Source organism: Peromyscus eremicus, chromosome 6 (genome assembly GCF_949786415.1).
Source record: "Peromyscus eremicus chromosome 6, PerEre_H2_v1, whole genome shotgun sequence".
Lineage (NCBI taxonomy): Eukaryota > Metazoa > Chordata > Mammalia > Rodentia > Cricetidae > Peromyscus > Peromyscus eremicus.
The window spans coordinates 113,719,000-113,744,256 of record NC_081421.1 but is presented as its reverse complement, the minus strand read 5'-3'; the positions used below and the strand labels follow the sequence as shown (position 1 = coordinate 113,744,256).

At 36.1% G+C, this 25,257-nt stretch overlaps 1 protein-coding gene across 5 annotated transcripts in view; it reads left to right on the top strand.

Annotated features, from left to right (window-relative positions):
- Pkn2 (protein kinase N2) overlaps positions 1-25,257 on the top strand; it is a 146,786-nt gene that overhangs the window by 61,534 nt on the left and 59,995 nt on the right. For all 5 annotated transcript variants that reach the window (XM_059266368.1, XM_059266369.1, XM_059266366.1 and 2 more), the window contains one exon: positions 12,226-12,526. In XM_059266368.1, coding sequence (XP_059122351.1) covers positions 12,295-12,526 — 232 coding nt within the window. In that variant the 5' untranslated portion in view covers positions 12,226-12,294. The remainder of the gene's footprint in view (positions 1-12,225; positions 12,527-25,257) is intronic.

Here is a 25,257-nt window from a genome sequence, read left to right as displayed (position 1 = left end):
TAGTGAAGTGGGGGAAAAGAAGAATGCAGTCCAAATTGCCGTTAAAGAAAAAACATTGATTTCTGGTTTCAAAACCATAACATAAGCTTTTTAACAAAATGAGAATCGATATTGGGAACATACATACCATTCTAAAAATGTCACTGAAAGTAAAAATGATAGAGATTTATGAAAACACTTGATTAAGTGTAAACATGTTGAGACTTAAATTTATGATTTATTAGACTGTGTGTTTTTTCCTTAAGTGGACTTAAATTTTAAGTCTTAAATTGAACAGTGACAAATTTTAGAGAATATTTTCTTAGCACATTGCACCTTTGACTATAATAATGTATCAAGAATCTTTGCAGAGAGAATGAAAAGTGGCTAATGTAGTATCTGCCTATTGATTGACTATGGAGAGCCAAGGAATGAAAGTATAAAAGCTCATTATAAAGGATTGACACTGGATGACTGCGGACTTTGGTATCGTTAACAGAAATAGGGAGATTTGGAAAGACTATTGAGGAGTTTAAAATCTGTAAAACAGCTTATGTAGTGAGGTTTATGTAGGCAGCCAGAAATGAGAAACTGATTCTAGGAATTAGGGTGGTGGAGTGTACTCTAGGAAGTCATTGGGTTGTGTTGAATCATGCTGTTAGCTAAGTTAGCCTGAGTGTATAAATGTCAAGTAATTAGGAACGGTTTGCCTAAAGATAAGTTAATAAAAGGAGGCTCCCTAGAAGTGGGCTGAGATTCTGAAATGATAGAAAGGTTTCTAGGGCTCTCTCTCTGTCTTCCACTTTGTTGCTGTGTTTTGTTTTTGAGACAAGGTCTCTCTATGTTTCCTTGATCCGGCCCGGAATTCACTATGTAGACTAGGATGGCCTTGAACTCTCAGAGATCCATCTGTCTATACCTGCCAACTGATAGGATTAAAGGCATGTGCCACCAGGCCCAGGCTTGCTCCATATTTTATACTAACTATATTAAGGAGGAAGTTTTTATAATACCACCTTGAATTCTGTGACATTCAAACTTTTCACATTATCTTGTTCAAATTCTTAATAATTTGAAATTATTAATTTGAAATTGATGTAGCTGAACTTAGCACTATCTTAGAAAAGAAACAATTGAAGTGTTTGAAAAAAATCCTACAATAAACCAATGATAGAACTATGACTAGAATTTAGGTTTTCTTATTCAGAATTCCCTTTGTCTTACTCACTGTTCTATTGCTGTGAAGAGACAAAAAATGACCAAGGCAACTCTTATAAAGGAAAGCATTTAATTAATTGGAGGCTTGCTTACAGTTTCAGAGGCTTAGTCTATTATCATCATGGTGAGGGCATGGAGACATTCATGGCACTGGAACAGTAGCTGAGAGCTACATCCCGATCTGCAGAGAGACGGGGCCTGGCACGGGCTTTTGAAACCTCAAAGGCTACCCCCTGTGACACAAAAAGTCATACCTCCTAATCCTTCTAATTCTATCAAAGAGTTCTACTCCCTGGTGACTAAACATTCTATATATGATGCTATGGGGGCCATTCTTATTCAAACCACCACATTCCTCTATTAAAAAAACCTTAGATTTTCTGTATATGAGTGTTTTGCATGTATGTATGTAGTATGTATGTGCATGGTGTGTGTGCCTGGTGCCACAGAGGCATTGGATCTCCTGGAACTGGAGTTACAGATGGTTATGAGCCACCATGTGTGTGCTGGGAAACAAGCCCTGAGTCTTCTGCAAGAGCAACAAATTTTCTTAACTACTCCCTTAGCCAGCTCTCTAGCCCCCTCTGACTCTCTTCATCTGCCTTTAGGAGGAATGTGCTTTCAATTATGATTATGTAACTACTGACAGTATTGTTAAAAATAAAGTAAACCTATTCTGAGTTATTCAGAATGTAATAATATATATGATTTTAAATGATTATTAAATTAAGGTGTGTTGTAAATTAATATTAACATAATGTATCATGAAATAGAAAGCAATTTAAGTTAAGCATTGTAAGTGAATCTACTTAAGACATTGACTAGTTATAGTTTCTGTTGACTATTTCTGGTATATTTGCTATTTATAAAGCTTGTTTTCTTTTTCTTTTTATTAATTTTTTTTAATTAGTGGATTAATAGCATCAAAAACTTTACATCCTACTGGGATATCTATTTTGCATTTCTCTGGCCAAAGCACAGGATCTTCTTGTTGGTTTGTTGTTTGTCTCTTTTATTTGTCTGTATCCATTTAATTTTTTCTTCCTTTGGCTTTGGAGGGAGAAATCTACAATAAGGAGAATGTGCAGAATCCTCCACATGACTAGAATTCCCTATTTGGTCTGCTTATTTTCTTCCATTTCATATAGTCTTAGGAGTATGTGTTATTTTGCTCTACTTAGTAGATAGGAGCAAAGGTAACTATTCCATCTTCTTAAGAACCAACGATATGGTAATTCTGACTTCTATTTTAGTTCAAGAAGGGGTAGCTCTTCTGTCTCTCCTTTTAGATAATTCCTCATCATTGCTCAAGTTTTAAAATACATATTAGTTCCACAGAGTGTCTTACCAGTCTTTCTTCAACATTTTAACCTACAGTTTGAGTGTGTTTTTTATCCTCTTCTCTGCCTTGTTCTTTTCCTCTATTGTATACATGCATACAGTTTTTAGTTGTGACTCGTCTTTCCATTGGATAATACGCCTTAAGTATAAAGGTTATGGTTTCTAAAGTAGATTTTTATTGGGTAAGTTTGCAGAAAAATGAATCACCATGCAACCACTATGCTCTTGTTGAGTTCAACAGTTTGTACTGCTGTACATTAAAGGAGCGATGGACAGTATGAGCCAGATTTCTCACTGGAGTGGGAATTTATAAATAAGCAAAGGGAGAAGATTAAAATGATCCATATTGTCATTGAAATGAAATTACCCATGTAGTTGTAGATTGTACTGTGTAGATTGTGTCTTTTCACTATTCTATGTCTAGTGTCCAGAATAGCATCTATTAAAAACATTTAGTCAGTATTTGTATGTATTTTATAAAAGTATCAAGTATGTATCTGTTATTTTGGGGTAGAAATGTATAGTCTATGTCCTCATAAAGATGGTGTGTGGGAAGATGCTGTGGGATGGTCTGTATGTCAAATTTGTGCTCTGATTTGTCAATAAATAAAACACTGGTTGGCCAGTGGCCAGGCAGGAAGTATAGGCGGGACTAACAGAGAAGAGAATTCTGGGAAGTGGAAGGCTGAGGAGGAGTCACTGCCAGCTGCTGCCATGACAAGCAGCATGTGAAGACGCCGGTAAGCCACGAGCCACGTGGCAAGGTATAGATTTATAGAAATGGATTAATTTAAGATATAAGAACAGTTAGCAAGAAGCCTGCCATGGCCATACAGTTTGTAAGCAATATAAGTCTCTGTGTTTACTTGGTTGGGTCTGAGCAGCTGTGGGACTGGCGGGTGACAGAGCTTTGTCCTGACTGTGGGCCAGGCAGGAAAACTCTAGCTACAGGAAGATGTTAAGAAAACTAATATCGCATTACTTGTTATTTTTCTATTATAGTATTATTAGCAATCCCTTTCCTTAAATTAAATGGTGATGCTTCCATTGAGAATCCACAAAGAGTAATTAGATGTAATTAAAGAAACTACTTAGACCTGGATTAACCATAGCTTTTCTCTCATAGGTCTTTTTCTGTATACAATCCTGATTGTAGAAGAACATTAGTGTTTCTTCTGCTGGTCTGAGCTGGGTTCACTGATGCAGCTGCAGTCAGCTGGTGGCAAGCTGGAATGTCCACTTTGGGCTCAATGTCTGCAATCTCAGTTGTAATAGCTGGAACAACTGGAATACTTTGTTCTTTTCTCCGTGGACTCTGTCTGTGTGGCATTTTTCCAGAGCTCCCTGCTCTTGCTAGTAGAAGAACCTAGGTTTTATATAGCATTTGAAATTGCAAGAGTATAAGCAGAAGCTTTGAATCTTAAGATCAACCTTGAAAATTTCCTGAACACCACATTGCTGTTACTTCTACCACACACTGTTAGTAAAGTTAGTCAAAGAGCTACCCCAGAGACAGAATGAGAGGAGTGAGGAATAATTCAATGCCTTTGTATCAGTAATACTGTTCCCTTCACAATGGACTTTTCTGCATCTTCCAAAGTACAGATCAGACTATCATTTTGTTGCCAAATTCTGCCCCAAATTTCCATTTACTTATAGTAAAAATTAAAGACATAAATTGGTAGGTGAGGCCCTGTGTATTTCATTATATCCAAGTCACTATGTATGGTGCTGAAGAAAAGGAACTATTATAAACTATTTGTGTGGAGGAATGTAAATTAGTATAGTTGCTATGCTAGTCAATATGAATATTGAAAACAGAATAACCAAACCAGGGTATGGTGGTGCACACCTTTAATCCCAGCACTTAGGAGGCAGAGGCAGGCGGATCTCTGAATTCCAGGCCAACCTAGTCTACATAGTGAATTGCAGGACAGCCGAGGCTACACAGAGAAACTCTGTCTTGAAAAAAACAAGGAAGGAAGGAAGGAAGGAAGGAAGGAAGGAAGGAAGGAAGGAAGGAAGGAAGGAAGGAAGGAAAGGAGAAAGAAAACAGAATAACCGTATGATCCAGGTGTGCCTCTGAATACATATAACTGAAGGACTCCAGATTGACATACAACAGAGAACTTGGACATCCTATTTACTGCAGCACTCTTCACAATTTACAGAGTCAACCTGGATGTTTGTCAGTAGATAAATGAATAAAGAAAATATATACACTGTGGAGTATTACTCAAGCTGCAAAGAAGAATGAAATTATGTCATTTGCAAGAAAATGAATAGAAATGGAGATTATCATGTTAAATGAAATAAGGCACACTCAGAAAGAAGAATACCATGTTTTCTCTCATATAGAGTCTCTATATAAGAAGCACATATGTATTAAATACCTCAGGCATGAAAATAGAAGAGGGACTGTTTGTAAGAGGAAGGGGACCTGCAAGAGTAGGGAAAGGGGTGTCAGAATTTATAGGGGGTAAATATGAGCAGAGTATGTGATAAGTGTATGAAAATGTCAAAAGAAACTAATGTGTACAATGATTATATGTGAATAATAATTGTTTTAGAGTCCAAGGGTAGGCAGCGTAGGAGTTGTGTACCAGACGAATAAGGATTTCTAGGACTGAGCCTTTTTTCTGCTCTGTCATTCATGGTGAATTGACTTTTGTCCTATTTGTACTTCAGTGTCACAGATGTTGCTAAATTTTCAGGTCTTGGATCTGTATTCCAGGCAATAGAAAAGCAGCTGTGAGCATTACCCTGAAGAAGGGGTTAGTTCTCTTTAACAAGAATTGTCTATATGGCTGTTTGTAGGTACAACAAAGGCTAAAGAAGTGAAGATTTTATCTGTACACTTGGATGCATCTAACCAAAAGTATTGTCTTAGTAAAGATAATGGGAGGGTGGGTATTATGTAGGAACCCAGTACTGTCTGCTTCAGGGCTGTGTGCCAGGAGTGGCACTGTTGCTATGAAAGCACATTTCTTATATTTTGGTTGTGACCTAGCCTTAAATGGCTGAGCCATCTCTCCAGCCCAGTCAGTACATCTTCTAGTTCTGGGTATAACCACTGTTAAACTTGAGAAATAGTATATTAAGGTAGTAGTCATAATAATAATGAGGAAATGTCATAATAATAATGAGGAAATTGAAGCTTTAGCATGATTGGAATATTAGAATTATACATGACCATTCTGATTTTGAGTGCATCACTCTTCATGTTACATTCTAACTTGGACTTTCATTAAATAACTATGTAGCCTGCACTTGTGTGAAGGTTTTGAAACTGGCTTTCATGTGTTTCTTCTTAAATAAATTGAACACTTGAAGGTCACTTTTATCTTTGTATTTTCACTACTGCATATTGTTTCTAATAAGTAGTTAAAAATTAAAAAATAGGAAAACACTATTTTGTATATGAGCAAATTGGGAAGAGGGAAGTGATGGTATACCATGCTTGTGTTGGATAGCTCCTAATAGGGCTACCATTTGAACTGAAGTTGGATTCCTAGTTGAGATCAGGCCTCTGAAGTATAAAATGATGGGTTAGAGTGAAGTAAGAGGGGAAGACCTATGTTTGCCAGTGTCCCTGATTTAAGAAAGTTGTAATGCAAGTCATTTAGGTCAAGGCTTAGTTCAATATAGTAAGTGAGTGTTCTGAAGGGCCCTCATTAAAGCAGAAAAGAGCACCAGACTAGGAGTCAGAAGGCCACTGTGCTGCACCAGCCAGGTTGCTGACTCTTTGTGATCATAGATTATTTGCTTGGCTGCCTTGAACCTGATTACCTAAAACTACAGTCAAGGGGATTAGACCAATGATTTTTTAAATCCTTGTAGTCAGGACAGTATATGAATCATGACATCCAGTGTTTTCATGGGTGTTCTGACATTTCTTGGCATCTATCAAGTCAGACTGTTTCATATTTCTGAAATACAGTAGAAGTAACAGCCTTTTCACTTCTCTGGGAACTTTGCCAGTGAGGCATAAACATCCTTTCCTGTCTCCTCTTAATTAAGTACTTGGTCACAAGCGGCAGTCTTAGTCTTCATTTTGTTTTCCAAATCTGGTCCTGTTCTTATTTCAATGTTTTCTTAACTACATTGTGAATTTATTGAAATATAGTAGATTGAAAATGCCAATTTATGTTTTAGACTAAAACCAGAATTTTATTGTTTCATAATGTATGTATTTGGTAAATATAACTTTAAAAACAAACAACACATTTCTTCATTTGAAATAACTGGCTGGCAGTGATATGGTCTACTTAGAAAGAATGTGTAGTTCCACCTCTTACAGTAGAAATGCGTTGAATCAAAAAGCTTAACTATAAAAAGCAAATACATGGTATAAAATACCATTATAAATTTTTAAATTTGACAGAAGTGAAATAGTGAATGCTGCTTTTTGTTTCTTTTAAAAAAATGTCTTTATTAGGAAGGGTAAAAGATTAGGGAAAATTTTATTTTCAAAAGCTAGACAGAATATGTAGAATTTGGAAGAACAGAGTAAAAATCCCTACTGATATTTTGACCCAGAGATAATTATGATTGTTTTAATATCTTTTTCCATTCTTATGTTAAACATAACATTTGAAATAAAAATATTGTGTGTACACTTAGCAGAATACCAAGATAGATATAACTATTGTGAATGAGTTAATGGAACCCATAAATAAGAAAAATTGGTTTTTATTCTGTAAACTTTTTGTTGGCACTTAAATAGCATCCTGATTATTTTTGTTTTTTGCTGATGAGGATAAATTCTTTTATAGTTGTAGTGTTTTTAGCTAGCAGTCATTACTATTTATTTTCTTTTATTTTGTTTCTATAATTAGAATTACTAGATCAAAAGAAATCATTGTTAAGTTTCTATTTATATTAATAACTTTCTATTAAGGTTATTAATCTTAGAGCTGTGTATAGTCAGCAGTATGATTTTTAAAAATCTTTGTCAAGTGGACAAAATCTTTGTCAAATGGAAAAATAGTGTAGTCTTTTTTGTCAAAGCAGTAATTTTCTTTAATGAAAGTAATTCAGATGAACTTTTTTATTTCTGTATTGGGAATTTGTTTTCCTCAGCTGTCTGTCTGATGTACTAATTATCTCTAGTCTCTTACTTAACCTATTCACTTACATTTTAAAATTTATTTTGTTTCCTTTGAAAAGCCTTGTAATTTTGTCTTCTGTATTATTCATTTAGTTTTTATTGTTCTGCCAATTAAAACCTCCTTACTTAATCATTTCAGTTGTAAAGATGATTCTTAGGGCATTAATTTCACATATGAGTTCACATTTTTAAAATTGAATGTTGCTTTACAGATAAAAGATGACAGAAAATTTAATATATATTAAATATTAATAGGTTAGATTGATAATGGAAACCTTGTTAAAACAGTTTAAACAGTTTGGTCAATCATTTGGTAATGTTGGACTTAGATTAGTGGTTTAAAAAAAACCACTTGAGCCTTTGCAAAACAAAATAAAATTAGAATATAAACAGCAGATTTTAGTTTTTTTTTTTTTTTTTTTTTTTTTTTTTTTTTGGTTTTTCGAGACAGGGTTTCTCTGTGTAGCTTTGTGCCTTTCCTGGAACTCACTTGGTAGTCCAGGCTGGCCTCGAACTCACAGAGATCCGCCTGGCTTTGCCTCCTGAGTGCTGGGATTAAAGGCGTGCGTCACCACCGCCCGGCTTAGATTTTTTTTTATTAGAATGGAGTGGCTAAGCATACAGTTTCAGTTATAAAAAGCAGGCAAAATGTGGCTCTTCTTCATGTATACTCAGTGACAGTGGATAGTCTGCACAGTTGAGAGTTTAGCTTTATATCTAGAATTAGCTCATGGACTCTTTTCCTTTCTTGTTCTCATACTTTCAGAGTATATTAGTGAATTTAAAAGGGACTTTGTAATTAGAAGTTGGATCCAACTTTGTTTTTGTTGTTGTTTTACAATGTGGTGGCAGGGGGAAATTGAAGACCTGGGACATGCTAGACAACTCCCTGCCAGTTTGCTTTTCTAGATAAGGTCTCACCATGTAGCTCAAGCAGGCCTTGAACTGCTTGCTGGTAGACCTGTTAGTCTCAGTTTTCTTGTGTTTACCTCCCAAGTGCTGAGATAATAGGTATATGCCACTACACTGCACTTTTGTAGAAAGATGTTCTGAACTAATGGATAAAAGCATGAAGCTAGTAATTTAGGTAGGTATAGACAGTCAGGTCTTCCTCTCACAACAGAAAATATTAAGGCAGAAGTTGCCACCAAGGATTTCCCACTGCTTATGAACTATTTTCCTGTAGCTAATTTAGTTTATTCAGGTTAAGAGTATTATTTCATTGCCTAGCAGTAGTTTCTGGCATTATAATTGATTTTAGTTTTTTTTTTGGGGGGGGGGATAGCATCACAATTTGGGGGATAAATACCGTATTTCAATTATTGTAAATATAAGAAAATTATGGTTGTTTAAAAATAAACTTTCAGTTTATTCTAACTAAAATTTAAAAATTTTAATTCTAACTAAAAGGTTTTAAAAGGGTAGTGGTGGTACATGCTAGAGGCAGAAGTGGGAGGACCTCTGAGGCTAGGCTGGCCTACAAAAGAGTGCCAGACTAACCAGGGCTACATGGTGAGAGTATGCCGGAAAAAAAGGCCCAGGCGGGTTGGAGGGTGTTCTAACCTTTTGGGGGTCTGGAGTCTGGTATCTGGAACATTTGTTTATCTTAAGTTATTGGCCATATTTTGTACATCCCTGGTTCCTGTCCTAAAGGCAATTGATTCATGTCACAGAAAAAGGTGGAGTAAAAATATGGTTACTAAAAAGAAGAGGGAGCCAACCTGTTATCAGTCAAACTTCATACCTGACTTTCTGATGGTGGAATCCTACTTTGCTTCTGAGCTTCCAGGATTATTCTTTTTATCAGAAAGAGGAAAACATGAGTTCATTAATTCGTGTGTGTGTGTGTGTGTGTGTGTGTGTGTGTGTGTGTGTGTAAACTAATTTTATTTTATTTTATTTTATTTTATTTTATTTTTTTCGTTTTTCGAGACAGGGTTTCTCTGTGTAGCTTTGCGCCTTTCCTAGAACTCACTTGGTAGTCCAGGCTGGCCTCGAACTCACAGAGATCCTCCTGGCTCTGCCTCCCAAGTGCTGGGATTATAGGCGTGCGCCACCACCGCCCGGCTGTAAACTAATTTTAAATGGCAAATCTTTTTCTTTCTTTTTAAAAAGTTTATCTGCCAAATATAACCCTGCTCTCAAACTGCTCCTAGTCTTTGGAGTGATCAGATAACAAAAGGGAAAAGGATTTAAACAAGATTCATGGTACCAGCACACAGGAGAATCATTTAACTCCTAAAGCAGAACATTGGCAGGAAATTCTTTCCCAGGAAGGCTATCATGAACTTTGAAACAAAAAGTTACCCAGGCCAAGAAGGAACTTGGAAGACGTAATTGGAGACAGAGAGGTGGTATATCCCAAAGGTATAATGTGCATGGTGATGGAGCCAAGAAAAATGGTCTCTCAAAGTAATTTCCCATAACTTGATATTGTTGGACTATGGAGAACAATCTGAAAAGAAAGAAGAGTTGAAGTAAGTAAGGGCTGTCAAAGAATTCACATCAAATATGTGAGCTGTTTTTATCTTTTTATTTTAACAGCTTTTGTTATATAAATGTTACATTTTTGTTTCACTTTGTGTTGTTACTGTATACCATTGACTAGGTTGTTAAAACACAAATATTAAGGTAGTTAGAACTTACAATTTATTTAACAGAACTATTGGATTTTTTTTGGCTTGCACAGAATAAGGAAAAAATTACTGAAATACGAAGAATACCATAAACCAAGAAATTTTAAGGACTTGTGGCTTATTGTATAGTATTAATCCAAGAACTTATTAAATTAATTTCTGTGATATTTTCTGATGAACTTACAAGAATTGAAATAAAAATACCTAGTAGAGTTGGTTTAATTTAAAGCTTTTTCTCGTCTAAATATTTTTTTGCTTCAGTCTGTTTTATGTAAGCCTGTAGAGTAGGACTTTCTTATTCTTTGGTAGTCATCATATGGCTGGTGTTTCCAATACCTAACCTAAGGTGAATTGGAAACTAAAATGATGAGACTCACAGTGGATTATAAATGTTGAAGGAACTGGAGATGTAGCGCAGTGGTGTGGGGCTTGGCTAGCATGTGAAGCTTGAGTTTTATCACCAGCACTATGTGAATGATTGAGTGAATGAATGAATACTGAAAAATTTCAACAGTATTTTAGCTCAAGATGAATATCATCCTAGATACACTTAGATAAAATTAAATTTAAAGCCAATAGGAACATTTCAGGAATTAGCTTGGATGAGACACATGGGATATAGTATAGAAATATTATAGACATGCATGTGAAAAATTCTTTATTGATAGTGTGTTTTGTTTTGTCAGAATGTCAAGGAAATCTTGGCCTTAAGGATGTTAGAAATCAATTAATACAAGTCAGCTCCTTCATCTTTTGTATAAGATGGTACCATTAGCTCACCTTTCCTCCTACTTTGCATGATACATATTTTTATTAGAGATTAAGAATTAGATGTAAAAGGTAATATACCAAAAATTTAAATAGTACTTACTCATATATCTATACACGTGTGATGAGTTTGCAGGGAAATGAAAGGCAGTCTTTTATTTCATTAGTTCTGTATTTCCAGACGTAGGTAAACATGCTGCACAGTGAAATATCTTCCTCTTTTCCATCTCATCAACAAACTAAAGTCTTCTCAAAGGGAATCAATATATGGTTGCCTCTCAGAACTTAATAATGTTCAAAGCAATGTGATTAGATTAATATCCATTTATTATTAGTCTAATTAGATGAGTAAAAGTAGCTAAAACATAACTTGGGAAGTTTTAAATGTAGATTGGATTTATTTAACTGATATTTCATTTAATTATACAGGCACCTTCTTGGTTTTTAAGACATAACTTAGAGATATTTTTTTGCTTTGTTTTTTTATAGAAGATAACATTACTCAGCTTTAGAATTTAGTAATTATTTTATTAAGTGGTTAGTGAGTCAAAATTATACTTGAAATTTCTCTTAGAATGTCTTGAATTACCAAATAGCTCTGAAAGGCCACTAATACTGTTGTTCAGTTTTCATAGATAATTAAATTGAGTTCTTCTTAAAGATTGAATAACCTGCCCAGAGTTTATACTGTGGGAGTGACAATTTAACCATCTTTACACAACCCTGTGATGCCTTTGTATTGTAGATGTGTTGTGATTTATGTACTTAACTAAATTATTTGAGATAATAGCCTTGCAGTATAGCCCAGGCTGGCCCTTAACCTTGCAATCCTTCTGCCTCAGCTTCCCTTTGGGATTAAAGGTATGAGCCATCATGCCTAGCTCATTTTAATGTAAGTGTATTTGTTAAATGATATTACTTAGTAAGTGGACAGAATATTTGAACTTTTATTCCATGTGGTTTTAATACAGGAAAATAAGTACACTGTTGCCTATTAAGGAGAAACTTAAATGTGATTCAGTTAATAAATAATCTCTTCATGATACAAACACTTATCCTTGATGTGCCTTTCTAGATTCCAGTGTTGTGTGTTTGTTTGTTTGTTTATTTATTTATTTATTTATTTATTCATTCATTCATTCATTCATTCATTCATTCATTCATTCATTATAGGGAGATTCCCGGAGTCTTCCATTTTCTGAAAACGTGAGTGCTGTTCAAAAATTAGACTTTTCAGATACAATGGTGCAACAGAAATTGGATGACATCAAGGATCGAATAAAGAGAGAAATAAGGAAAGAACTGAAAATCAAAGAAGGAGCTGAAAATCTGAGGAAAGTCACAACAGATAAAAAAAATTTGGCTTATGTAGACAACATTTTGAAAAAGTCAAATAAAAAATTAGAAGAATTACATCACAAGCTACAAGAATTAAATGCGCACATCGTTGTGTCCGATCCAGAGGACGCTGCAGGTATTGTACTTGCTTTGATGTTTCTGTGGTATATTGGCAGGATATGCGTCCTTCCAGAGAATTTGAAGTTTTATGACAGTAGTTTTTAGCTGTTCTAAAAGTACAGACTGTTTTCTCTGTGGTTAAAGTCTTGTTTATATACTGTTCAGAAGGTTATTGAGTTGATGGCTGTGAAAGTTCAAGCATTTACTTAGAGATAAGTAACTGTTGTATTCTTTCTTCCCTGGTCAGTAGGACAGGGCATGGAATGATTTTCTAGTATTGTTTTGTAATGAGTTAACCACATGCTTTTAACCTTACGATCAGTAACAGAAGTGTTCCAGATGACTTTTAAAAGTGAAAAATTCATTCTATGAGACTGACAAGACAGCTTAGTCAGTAAGGGCACTTGCTCCTGAGCCTGAGTACTGGAGCCTGAAGACTTGAGACCTTTTAATACCCCGTACTCACACAGTGGGAAGACACATTTTTTTTAATTACTTTACTTGCCTTTCCCAAATACATAAATGTGAAAGAAATATGCATTCTGTGAAAATAGATACTTCAGATTTTTTAGCCGTTAGTCAGATTTATCACCTTGGTGCTTTGTGTACAAAGAACATGAATTAAGCACCTGCACTATCAGGCTCATTGCTTAATAAGAAAGGAAAAAAAGTAAAAACAAAACAAAAACCTGAAAACCCAAACTTACCTTTCACTTCTCTTTAAGTATAGAAAATAAGAGGGAACTGTAATTCATGGTTCCAACCTAAGACCATTATTTTTAAAGAATCAACAGACATTTAGTTAGAAATTTTTTTCAGTAGTACAAAAAGTGAAGATAGGAAAATAGCCTCTCTCTTTCAGACCTCTTCCCTAAAGGCAGCATTGCTTTTTTATTGTATAGCTTTTTAAGAAAAATGTCTATGTTCATACCGTTATCCAATTATCAATAAGTATATTCTTTTTTTAACTTTATATGAAATATTTAAGACACTTGTAGTATAATAGTTTTGTTATTGCAAAGATCATATTTTGAGTGAAGTTAATTAAACTGTAATCCTTTCATTTGCAATAAGTAAATAAACAAAGGAAAAGTCATTTATAAAGAGTAAAACCTTAGTATCAGAGATTTTAGATGAACATATGATTAGCTAGTAAGAGTTAATAGGTGTAAAATTAACGAAATTTCAGAAAATACAGTATTTAGTACTCTTACTTTATTACCTTGTACATCTGGGATTTAAGACTTTTCTTTAGAAGAGGCTCTGTATATAGACTTCAACCATGTATAAGAACTTAATCTTTAAAATGACATAAATAATAGAAAATCAATCTTTTCGTTTTAGAACTGAAACAATACCAAAGGTGTGAATTAATTTGCTCAGAATAGTCAAGCTAGTTATATACTTTCTGCTCCTCAACTAGGATTCTCTTACCCATAAATTCCATAATTATATTATAAATGGAAACATGTATTGTGAATATTCCATTTTTAGTAGTAGTATTTTATAAACTAAGAAAGTCTGTTGTGTTTGGATCTCTGCCAAGTTCTACATGTCTTGCCTGTTGCGTCTTTAGAAGTCTAAAATAAGAAATTGTTAGAGCTTTAAACTCCATTTAGAGAAAGCATTTTTCTTCATAGAATACTGAGAACTGCCTTGTGATTCATTAAAATATGAACGTTTTAGTAACACTAACACAAAATGTAGCCCATTTGGTTTGTCTAGTCCTCTTTTAAAAATTAATCTTAATGGACTAAAAATTGCATATGATAAACATATGTGAGTGATTTACATATATGTTTAAATATGCAATTTGATGGTTTTAACAAATGTACATAATGTATCTAGGGAAATGTTATTAGATCTGCTTAGGATGTTTCAGTGATTCCCTTCTGTGCCTTCCCAGTCAGTTTCCACCCCCATTCCTCATTCCTAGAAGCTACTAATATACTGTCCATCACTTAACATTAAATATTTTAGAATATTGACCATCAAGATTTATTTATTTGTTTGTTTGTTTGTTGATTTTTTTTTTTTTTTTTTTTTTTGGTTTTTCGAGACAGGGTTTCTCTGTGCAGCTTTGCGCCTTTTCCTGGAACTCACTTGGTAGCCCAGGCTGGCCTCGAACTCACAGAGATCCACCTGGCTCTGCCTCCCGAGTGCTGGGATTAAAGGCGTGCGCCACCACCGCCCGGCCTGTTGATTTATTTTAATAGCCTCCTTTAAGACCTACTGTCAAATTCCTGGGCTTCCTCAACAGCCAAGTTGAGTAACATTGTGAAAACTTCCCAGACGATTCATCCTTATCCTCTCTGTGCTGCTTTGTTCACTTGTTATTGTATTGAAATTTATTTCCATACACATTTATCCTTTGCTAAACTGTGTGACCCTTGATGTTTTCTAGTCTTATTATAGAATCTGGAACATAGGAGCATATAATTGTGAATATTATAGATGTTTAAACTCAGCAAATCAAAATCGTACCATCTTTTTTGTAATTATTATCAAAGCATAATTTGTCATTGCACTTTAAACATTAAATAAGGTAGAGAACAAACCTAAAAATAAGTTTTAGGATAAAACCAAAAATGTTGAATATTTATCTTGTAGATAACTGGAAGCCAAATATATAAAATGTCACTTTGTGCTTTGATTGATTAATACGTCAGTATGTTGGAATAAAACTTGGTAATTCTGTTATATTCTGCATTTATTTTTTTTTAGTGTGTGTGTGTGTGTGTGTGTGTACAGGCACACATACACATGCCGTGGGACATATATGTAGGCAAGAGGAGACAGCTTTGTGTTAGTGAGTCCTTGCCTTTTACTTTGCTTAGTACAAGATCTTGTGTTGTTTACTGCTGTGTACACCAGGATAACTGGCCAACACACTTCTGAGGTTTCTCCTATTTATGCCTCCTATCTCCCTTTAGGAGCACTGGGATTATAGACGTGTGCTTACCATGTCTGACTTCTGTGTGGTCCTGGGGATCCGAACTCTAGTTGTCAGAGTTGCATGCTGAGCCATCTCCTCAGCCTGGAGGCTTGTTCATAATTCACTCTGTAATAATTCTTAAATCATTGGATATACACATGCCATGGCACATATATGGAGGCCAAAGGAGACAGCTTTGTGTGCCAATCCTTGCCTTTTACCTTGCTTCATATAATGTAGGACGAATTGCTAGACGGTCTTATTAATAAAAAACCAGAGCCAGATATTAGAGTTAAAACCTGAGAGATCAGAGGAATAGGAAAAGCCACAGCCAACCTCACCTTACCATCCCAGCTACTTCCTGTATACCCATGCCTATATGCCTTTCTGTTCTGCCATCTCATTTCCTCTCTCCGCCCAGCTACATCACTTCCTCTTCCTGCCCAGCTCTTTCATTTCTGTCTATCTGTACAGACCTCCAGACCTTTATGGTTAACTAGTGTTGGAATTTAAGGCGTGTGTCACCATGCCTGGCTCTGTTCCCAGTGTAGCCTTGAACTCACAGAGATCCACCTGCCTCTGCCTCCCAAGTGTTGGGATTAAAGGCGTGTGCCACCACTGCCTGACCTCTATGTTTACTATATTGGCTGGCATTTTCCTCTGCTCATCAGATAAACTTTATGAGGGTGCACAATATATTGGTGGACCCAGTATATCACCACAAACCATTCAATACAAATTGTAAAACATTGCCTATAAGAAATTTAATGTCATAAATCAGTGAGAAAATGTCCCATGTTCATAGGAAGAATAGTATTGTAAACAAGTCTGGTAGTGCAGGCCTGTAAACCCTTCTAACTCAGAAGGCTTAGGTAGGAGGATTGCAAATGGAAGTGTTCAGTACATAATTGTTGGAGAAATATAGCTGAAAACCATAGAGAGACATTTCTTCCTTCCTCTTAGATGGGTTATTTATTTAGAAGTTAAAGGATCCATGCTGGCAAGGAAGAGAGAAGGAAATCCTTGGGTATTCTTGGTGCTACTGCAAGTTAGTAGAACTAGTCTGGGAAACACTATGGAGGTTTCTCATAAACAAAAGAAAAAGTAGGTCAGTGGTAAGAGTGTGTGCAAGGTCCCCATTCAGTCTCTAGCACTACAAACACAAAGAATTGCCATATGATTCAGTAGTCTGTCTTCTGAGTATTTGATCAAAGGAGTTAGAATCATCACATCAAAGAGGTGATGGCCGTATCCCCATGTTCCTTGCAGTATTTTCCATCATAGCTAAGCTGTGGGAACAATTTACATGGTCATCAATAAACAAATGGAGTAAAAGTAGGATTTCAGTCCGGGAATACTGTTCATTTGGGAGAATCTTAATAAGCACAAGGTTCTGTGTTCAATCCTCAGTACCATTGTACCTTTTATATACATGAGGAATATCATTAAGCTCTTAAATAGCTGGAAAACATCATTTGAAACATGGATGAACCTAGTGGGCATTATCATAAGTACAATAAGCTATATAAAGAGACAAGTACTATATATCAGATTACTTGCATAAGTAACCTAAAAACATTCAACTCAACAATCAATGCCTGATTTAGACATTTCTGTTGTAGAAATGAAACATCATTCTGTATACAATGGTTATTCACCAATTAAAAGTAAGATAAAACTTTAAAAATAGTCTCATGGAATGTTATTTTTAGCACCAGTAGAAATTATGAATGTATGGTTAGTTGAGACTAAATGTACCATACATGAAAGATTGCTGATCTCTGTAAAATAGAGCTGCAGTCTAACAGTGAATTAGCACCTGATACTCCAAAAGGAACTGTTTGAGAAAGAACCATTTCTGAGTATTTAAATGAATCATTCTTAAAGAAGAGGCTAAGAAAATTATGCTTGGATCATGGTGCCCTACTAGATAGCTCAGACAGGAGAGGAGGATCGGGTTCAGGCCAGCCTAGGTTAGGCTACATAGTGCATTGCAGACCACTAGTGCTACACAGTGAAGATCTGTCTCAAACAATAAAAACCACAACATGTGTCAGGCATGGTGGCACAAGCTTTAATCCCAGCACTTGGAGGCCAAGGCTACATCGTGAAACCCTGAAACCCTGTCTCAAAAACAAACCAACACACACAGTGTGGTTAAGTTCTTTTTAAAAAATATTTGTTTCTTGTGTTGTGTGTGTGGATAGGGTGCACATGCCACACGTTCCAGGGATTGATTTCTGATTAAGCTTAACATCAAGTGCCTTTATCCACTAAGCTATCTCCCTGACTCACTTAGTTCATTTTTCTATCTTCTCATACCCTCAAACTATAATGAATAATTACACTTACTAATCTAGTGATTATTTTCTTGAATATCTAGTACACACACACACACATACACACACGCAGTTGACTTAGTATGTAAGTAACAAAATTGAGGTTTGTGTTTTTTTTTTCCTGGGGGAGAGTTAATCTTAGCCTTTTTTTCAATGACTAGAGTGTGATTTATTAAACTATTCTTGGACAGTAGAAATAGAAATTTAATTTTCCTACTGTCATCTAAACGTGGCATGAAAATTAAAACTGAATTTAATGTGTAGTATAATATAAAGGATGGGCCCAGCAATGGTTGCTCATGCCTTTAATCATAGCACTCGAGAGGCAGAAGCAGGCGAATCTGAGTTCCAGGATAGCCAGGGATATGCAGAGAAACCCTGACTGAAGATAAAGGATGGAATCTGAACCTGTGGAATGGTTTCTTACATTATTCCTTAGTAGTCATACCATCCAATGAATTTCTCACTCTTCAACAAACATTTTGAATTGTTAAAGTCTCTTTTTCCATCCCTGGATTTGTTTCCTTATCACTGTCATCATATGATCAAATGGTGTGTGGAGCCTCAATATTTAATTATTCTTAGTTTTATTATTGTTATCTTTTTATTTAATGCCTATGAATGTTTTTTCCACATGCGTATATGAACCACATTCATGTCTGGTGCCAAAAGAGGACAGGAAGAGTTACAGTCTGTGAACTTCCATTTGGGTCCTGGGAACCGAACCTGGGTCTTATGCAAGAGCAGCAAATGCTCTAAACTACTGAGCCATTTCTTCAGCTCCACTACTTGAATTCTTTGATGTACTTTAAAAAAAATATGCTATATGGTAAACTTGGTTTTGTTTTATGTTTGTTGTGTTTTTCTGTATCATCCTCATAGTTAACTTATTGTCAACTTGCCATAACCTAGATTTGCTAAGAAAGAAGGAAGTCTCCAAAAAGGATCACAGGTCAGTTGTCCTGTGTGCATGTTTGTGAGGGATTGTTTTTAGTGCCTTATTTGATGTGGGAAGAAAAATGAAAAGGTGGATACTGCATGGCACCATTCTATGGGCAGAAGAAAACAGTGTCTTTATTGTCCCCCAAACTTCTCTACTGCTAAGCCTTATACTTACTCTTCTCCCCAAGTCCATATTCAATGGCAACCATTTATGATTAGTTTTACTTTTAAGAATGTCATAAATAGAATCATAAAGTATTTAGCTTTTAGAAACGCACTAAAGGCTGGGCGGCAGTGGCGCACTCCTTTAATCCCAGCACTTGGGAGGCAGAGCCAGGCGAATCCCTGTGAGTTCAAGGCCAGCCTGGACTACAGAGCAAGATCCAGGACAGGCACCAAAAAACTACATGGAGAAACCCTGTCTCAACCCCCTCCCCCAAAAAAAAAGGACTAAAGTTAGCCTATTGCCTTTTGAGATTCATCTAAGAAATATGTATTAGTAATTGTACAATTTTTCTCAGTAGTATATATGTATCACAGGTTATTCAATCACCAAGGATACTGGAGTTACTGTTTTAGGCAATCATTAGCCAAGTTTCTATAAATACTCATGAATGGAATTTTGTATGAGCAAATCTTTACTTTGATAAACACCTGTGACTGAGATCACAAAGATACTTGTGTTAGAGTTTCTTATTGATGTGAAGAGACACCATAACCACGGCAACTCTTATAATGGAAAACATTTAATGGGGTGGCTTGCTTACAGTTTCAGAGGTTTAGTCCATTATCATCATGGCAGGAAGCAAGGCAGCATGCAGGTAGACATGGTGCTAGAGAAGGAGCTCAGAGTTCTTACATCTTGACTCACGGGCAACAGGAAGTGGTCTGAGACACTGGGCATGGCTTGAACATATATGATACCTCAAAGCCCGCCTCCATAATGACACTTCCTCCAACTAGGCCACACCTACTCCAACAAGACCACACCTCCTAATAGTGTCACTTCCTTTGGGAGCCATTTTCTTTCAAACCACCACAATGTGCTTTACTGTCCTTAAACTTAACAGAAACTGCCAACATATTTTTCAGAGAAACTGTTTCCTTCTCACCAGCAATGCGTGGGGATTCTGTAATACCACATGCTCCCCAGCACTTAGTATTGAAGGTCTGTTTTCTAGCCAGTCTCAGGTGTGTTGTGGTTGACAGTGTGCCTTGTGATTAGAGAAATGAAGCAGAAGGATAAAGCATTTAAGCAGAATTTAAGAAGAAGATGCCTATGCCTTAGGTGCAGAGTTTATATATAGAATGAAGTCTCCTTTCCTAGGAGATGCAGTATATAGCTTTCAGACAATAAGATGCAACATAGTAGCAATTCTGAACAATGTTAATGTTAGCGTTATTTCACCTAAATCAAAAGCTGTCACACCCCACAATCTTTTTTTTCAGAGCTGAGGACCGAACCCAGGGTCTTGTGCTTGCTAGGCAAGTGTTCTACCACTGAGCTAAATCCCCAACTCCACATCCCACAATCTTACCTATCTCCATTGCTTGTAATGTGTTAAGAAACCTAACCAGAGCTGGGCAGTGGTAGCCCATGCCTTTAAACCAAGCACTTGGAGGCAGAGGAAGGCGGATCTCCAATTTCAAGGTCAGCCTGATCAGCAAAGCATGTTCCAGGACAGCCTGTTATACAGAGAAACCCTGTCTCAAAATAACAACAACAACAAAAGAAACCTAATCAAAGTTGATGTTGGTTTATTAAATAGCAAAATTGTTTTAGTTGGTAGTATCTGACAAAGGTCACAATGAATACCCAAAATACAAAAGCTTCATCATATTTTGAGTAGGTTCCAGGTACTGTAAGAGGTAAGTCTACCTATTTAAGTAGAAAAGTTGGACTTTGGAGGAAGTATAAGCAGGTAACTAACATATGACAAGATTCTGAAACAGTTTGTTTTTAAATCAGTTTATGAGTATCAACTGAAAACCAAAATGTTGTTTAGTAAGTAGAACTTAGTGCCTTGTAGACTTGTAGACAGATAGAAGCTTAAGGAAATGGATAAGTGGATGAATAGTGCCTCTGTATAATATTACTTTTACTAATTTAGATTTGGCCCGTTTGCTTCAGCTGTCTTTTCCTCTTAACTGTTTTAAAGGAAATAAATAGTTTTGTTCCATAAGCAGACACTCTGGCTGTATAAGTACATCTTGATGAATTTTGAGCATAGAGTCAGTTAGCTATAAATGAAGACCAAAGGTTATATATGATTGAGTAGTCATCCAGCTAGATCATTACATTGCTTTATAGTTGCTTAAATGATCTCTAGGGATAGGCCAGAACATTTGCTGATTTGCTATCACCCTTCCCCACCACAAATGTGTAGTGCATGTGACACGCTGCTTCTGGTGCCTTTTCAAGTAACATTTTGTAATGGGCATGCATGTGCACACATGCAAATATATCACAATGTGGGTGTAGATGTTAGAGGACTACTTGTAGGAGTCAGTTCTCTCCTTCCCCGATGCATTTTTTAACATTATCTTTTTGATACTTTTCAATTTTATGTATTTACTCTGCTTATTTCACATTACATATAACATGTTAATTTTTTAAATGTATTATTTGAGGATTTCATGTGTAAACACTATAATATCAGTGTCCACTCTTTTACTCCCTTCTCCTCCTCTTCCTTTTCTTCTTCCTTCTCTTCCTCCTCTTCATCTTTTTCTTTCCTTTTTCCCCCTTTCTTTCTTCCTCTTCCTCCTTGTTCTTTCTTCTCCTTCTTCAACCCAGAGACTAATTAGTGCAACCTAGTATATGTGCATGCTTTGGAGCCATTCACTGGAGCATGGGCAACTTAACCTGTGGCTACACCAAAGAAGGATGAGCATCTCTACCTGAGCATCTGTCCACTGCTAATGATTCCTCAGCTGGGGGCCTCATGAGCTCCTCCACTAACTCTGTTGGAATTTTGTGCAGGTAACTACAACCTACTGTGAGCTCAAGAATGCAGTAGCCATATCACATCCAGAAAACAGCCATTTTCACAGCACTGTTGTCTGTGCTGCTCTAACATTCTTCTGCCCACTTTTCTGTGTTGTTCTTCAGTTGATAAAGATGTCCTGTTTAGGAACTGGAGAGATGGCTCAGTGGTTAATACTGCTTTTCCAAAGGACCTGAGTTAGGTTTCCAGCACCCGTATCAGGTGGCTCACAACTGCCTGTAACTCTAGTTCCAGGGTATCCAGCATCCTCTTGTGAATTCTGCACACACAGTCACATACTCATACACAGACAAACGTGTGCACATAATTCAAAATAAATCTTTCAAAGAAGATGTCTCATTTAGAGCTGAGTACTGATATCAGTAAGTGAAATTTTTACTAGGCTAATTCTGCAGACTTTTTTCTCACATGTGACTTTTTTCCACTTGAGCTTTGTGAGTTTTTAACTGTGTACTAGAACTTTGTGTTAATACTTGTTGAAATGCAGATTTGATGTCTGTTTTTTTTTTCTTTATTTTTATGACCATATTGAGTACATACAAATTTAAAATTGATGGGTATTGAATTGAAATAAAATAACTATCTTATCTATATTCTCTCTGTTGATTTAGGGGGAGAATTCAATGTTTGGAGGAGAATATATAATTTGCATTCCTTTAACGCACTCACTCTCTCTCTCTCTCTCTCTCTCTCTCTCTCTCTCTCTCTCTCTATATATATATATATATATATATATATATATGCTTTAAATAAATTATGCTATAGGTCTCTTTTGTTTGTTTGTTTTGAGATAGGGTTTCTCTGTGTGGCCTTGGCTGTCCTGGAACTTGCTCTGTAGACCAGGCTGGCCTTGAACACAGAGATCTACCTTCCTCTGCCTCATGAGTTCTGGGATTAAAGGCATGTGCCACCACCACCTGGCTGCTTTAGGTCTCTTGTAAGCAGCATATGGTAAGATTTGAGTATATGTATGTGTGTATCTGTGTGTGTATACATGCATGTGGCTGTCAGGAAACAGCCTCTGGTGTCATTGCTTTTGAGACAGGGTCTTACATTGGTTTGGAACTCACCAGGTGGTCTCTGGAGGCTAGCCAGAAAGCCTAGAGATCCACCAGTCTCTGCCTCCTTTGTGCTGGGATTACAAGCATGTGTTACTACATCTGGCCTTTTATGTGGATACTAAGGATCAAATTATGTGAGTACTAGGGCTCAAACTCATGTTCTTGAGCCTGTAAGACAAGTACTTTACTGGCAGAGCTATCTCAGTCCAGATTTGATTTTATTTAATTTTTTCAGTCTAATCTTTGCTGCTTGACTGTATCATTTATATTTAAATAATTACTATTGTATTTGTGTTTGTAATAGAATATCTTTATACTTTTAACATTTGCCTTTCTCACCATTTGTGCCAATTTAAAAATATTAAAAAGCAGTTACTTTGTTGTAATTGATTGATTTAGCTGGTACAACATCTGTACTTAACAAAATCTATATTGATTGTTACTATTACCTGTCCCTGCCCACGTTCCCTCCCCATATGTATCTACCTAGAGTTGGTTGACTACCTTGAATCTATTTATTGTTATCTCTCACTAGTCCTAAAAACTTGGTCTCTGTATTTTCAATGCTAGCCTATTTTTTTATGAGTCTGATATGCTCTTAATCTCATCTGTTGTAGTAGGTAAGACCCAAGTACTAGTGTCAAGTGCTAGTATTCAAGATACCTAGAATCTCTGAGGGAAAACTGAACCAAAACAGATCATTGTTAGTATATAAAATTTCAGTCAAGGGAAGAATGTGTGTCCAGTTAGACTGAAGGATGTTAGGGAATGTTTCCTAGAGAAAGTGGTGCTTATACCAACAGTAGTATGGAGGAATGTTTTTCGTTTCTCAGAAACAGCTGAAAATTTTAACGTCAGATTTGCCAAGAAAGTAGTAGTGGTAGGTTAGCTTGGCTGAACAGCATAGGTCTTTAGAGCCCAGTTGCTGATTTGAATATTTATTTGGTAGGCAATCATTTAAAAATATTTCCATGAAAGAATTAGTCCTGCCCACTATCCATCTTAAAACATAGCAGTTTATGTTGGTTAGTGTTCATAAAGACATGATTTCATTGACCTATCCCTGTTGCTGTCTGCTATAACTTAAATAAGTAAAACATATTGATGTACAATCATTCAACCAAATTTATTAAGTTTGTCTATCATTTTAAACTATTATAATGATGCTTAGAAGATTAGAAATGTGCATAATTTCTTATGCTAGCCCCCTAATTGTTTTGTTTATTATTTTTATAGTAGATGCATCAATTGGAGATTTGTCTGTAGTTATAAGAATGGAGCTAACTTTAAGTGTCAGAGTGTATGTTAAGATCAGGCATGGTGTTGCACACCTGTAAACTAGCACATAGGAGGTTGAGACTAGCCTGGTTCCAGGGCATAGGGAGACTGTCTCAAACAAACAGATAAACTGCTATATCCCCATTTTTTTCTTTTAACTTAAAGACAGCCTTAAAATTAAAACAACAAACACAATTTTCATCTTATAAGCTTTGGGGTTTTTTGTTTTTGTTTCCTGGAACTAGATCTGTGTAAACCAGGCTGTCCTCGAACTCACAGAGATCTGTCTGCCTGCTTCTGCCTTCCAACTGCTGGAATTAAAGGAATGTGCCACCACTACCAAGCAAGCAATTATTTTTTTAAATTTCCTTTAATTTTTTTTTCCTTATTACATCTCTTTATGCCATATGTATATGCACATAGGAGGGCACATGTGTGGAGGTCAGAGGGCAACTTTCAGGAGTCAGGATCCTGGGCCTTGAACATACAGGTCATCACACTTGATACAAGCTCTCTACCTATCGAACCATCTCACTGACCCAAATTTCCTATATTACATGAAATGAACATTAGTGAAGACTTTTTTTTTTTGCTTTTCGAGACAGAGTTTCTCTGTGTAGTTTTGGTTCCTGTCCTGGATCTTGCTCTGTAGACCAGGCTGGCCTCGAACTCACAGAGATCCGCCTGCCTCTGTCTCCTGAGTGCTGGGATTAAAGGCGTGTGCTACCACTGCCCGGCCTAGTGAAGACTTTTTGTTACCATAGTTTTAAAATACTAACAAGTACACTGGAAACTATTTGTTTTCTAAAGCTAGGAGTTAACCAATAACCTACATCACTATGATTCTCCTGCCTTAGACTCTTGAGTGCTGGAAGTAAAACATGAGAGACTATACCTAGCTATTTCTCTAATTTCTAAATGAAAAAATAGAGAGCAGCAGCGTCTCATTAAAAAAAGCGTGCATACCAAAAGTTGGTGCTGTATTTGTGACCTTTGAAAATTACTTCTCTGAAAAGATTAAATGAAGAGGACTGTCCACTGTTTAGCTGAGCCGTGATTTAATCTATTATACCCTTAGTATTGTTAAATATGCAATTATAACCACACTGATAATTAACAGCCACAAGATTAACCCTGCAATACAGACTCTAGAGCTCTGGCTTACCTGTTCTTTTCCTGTGGTC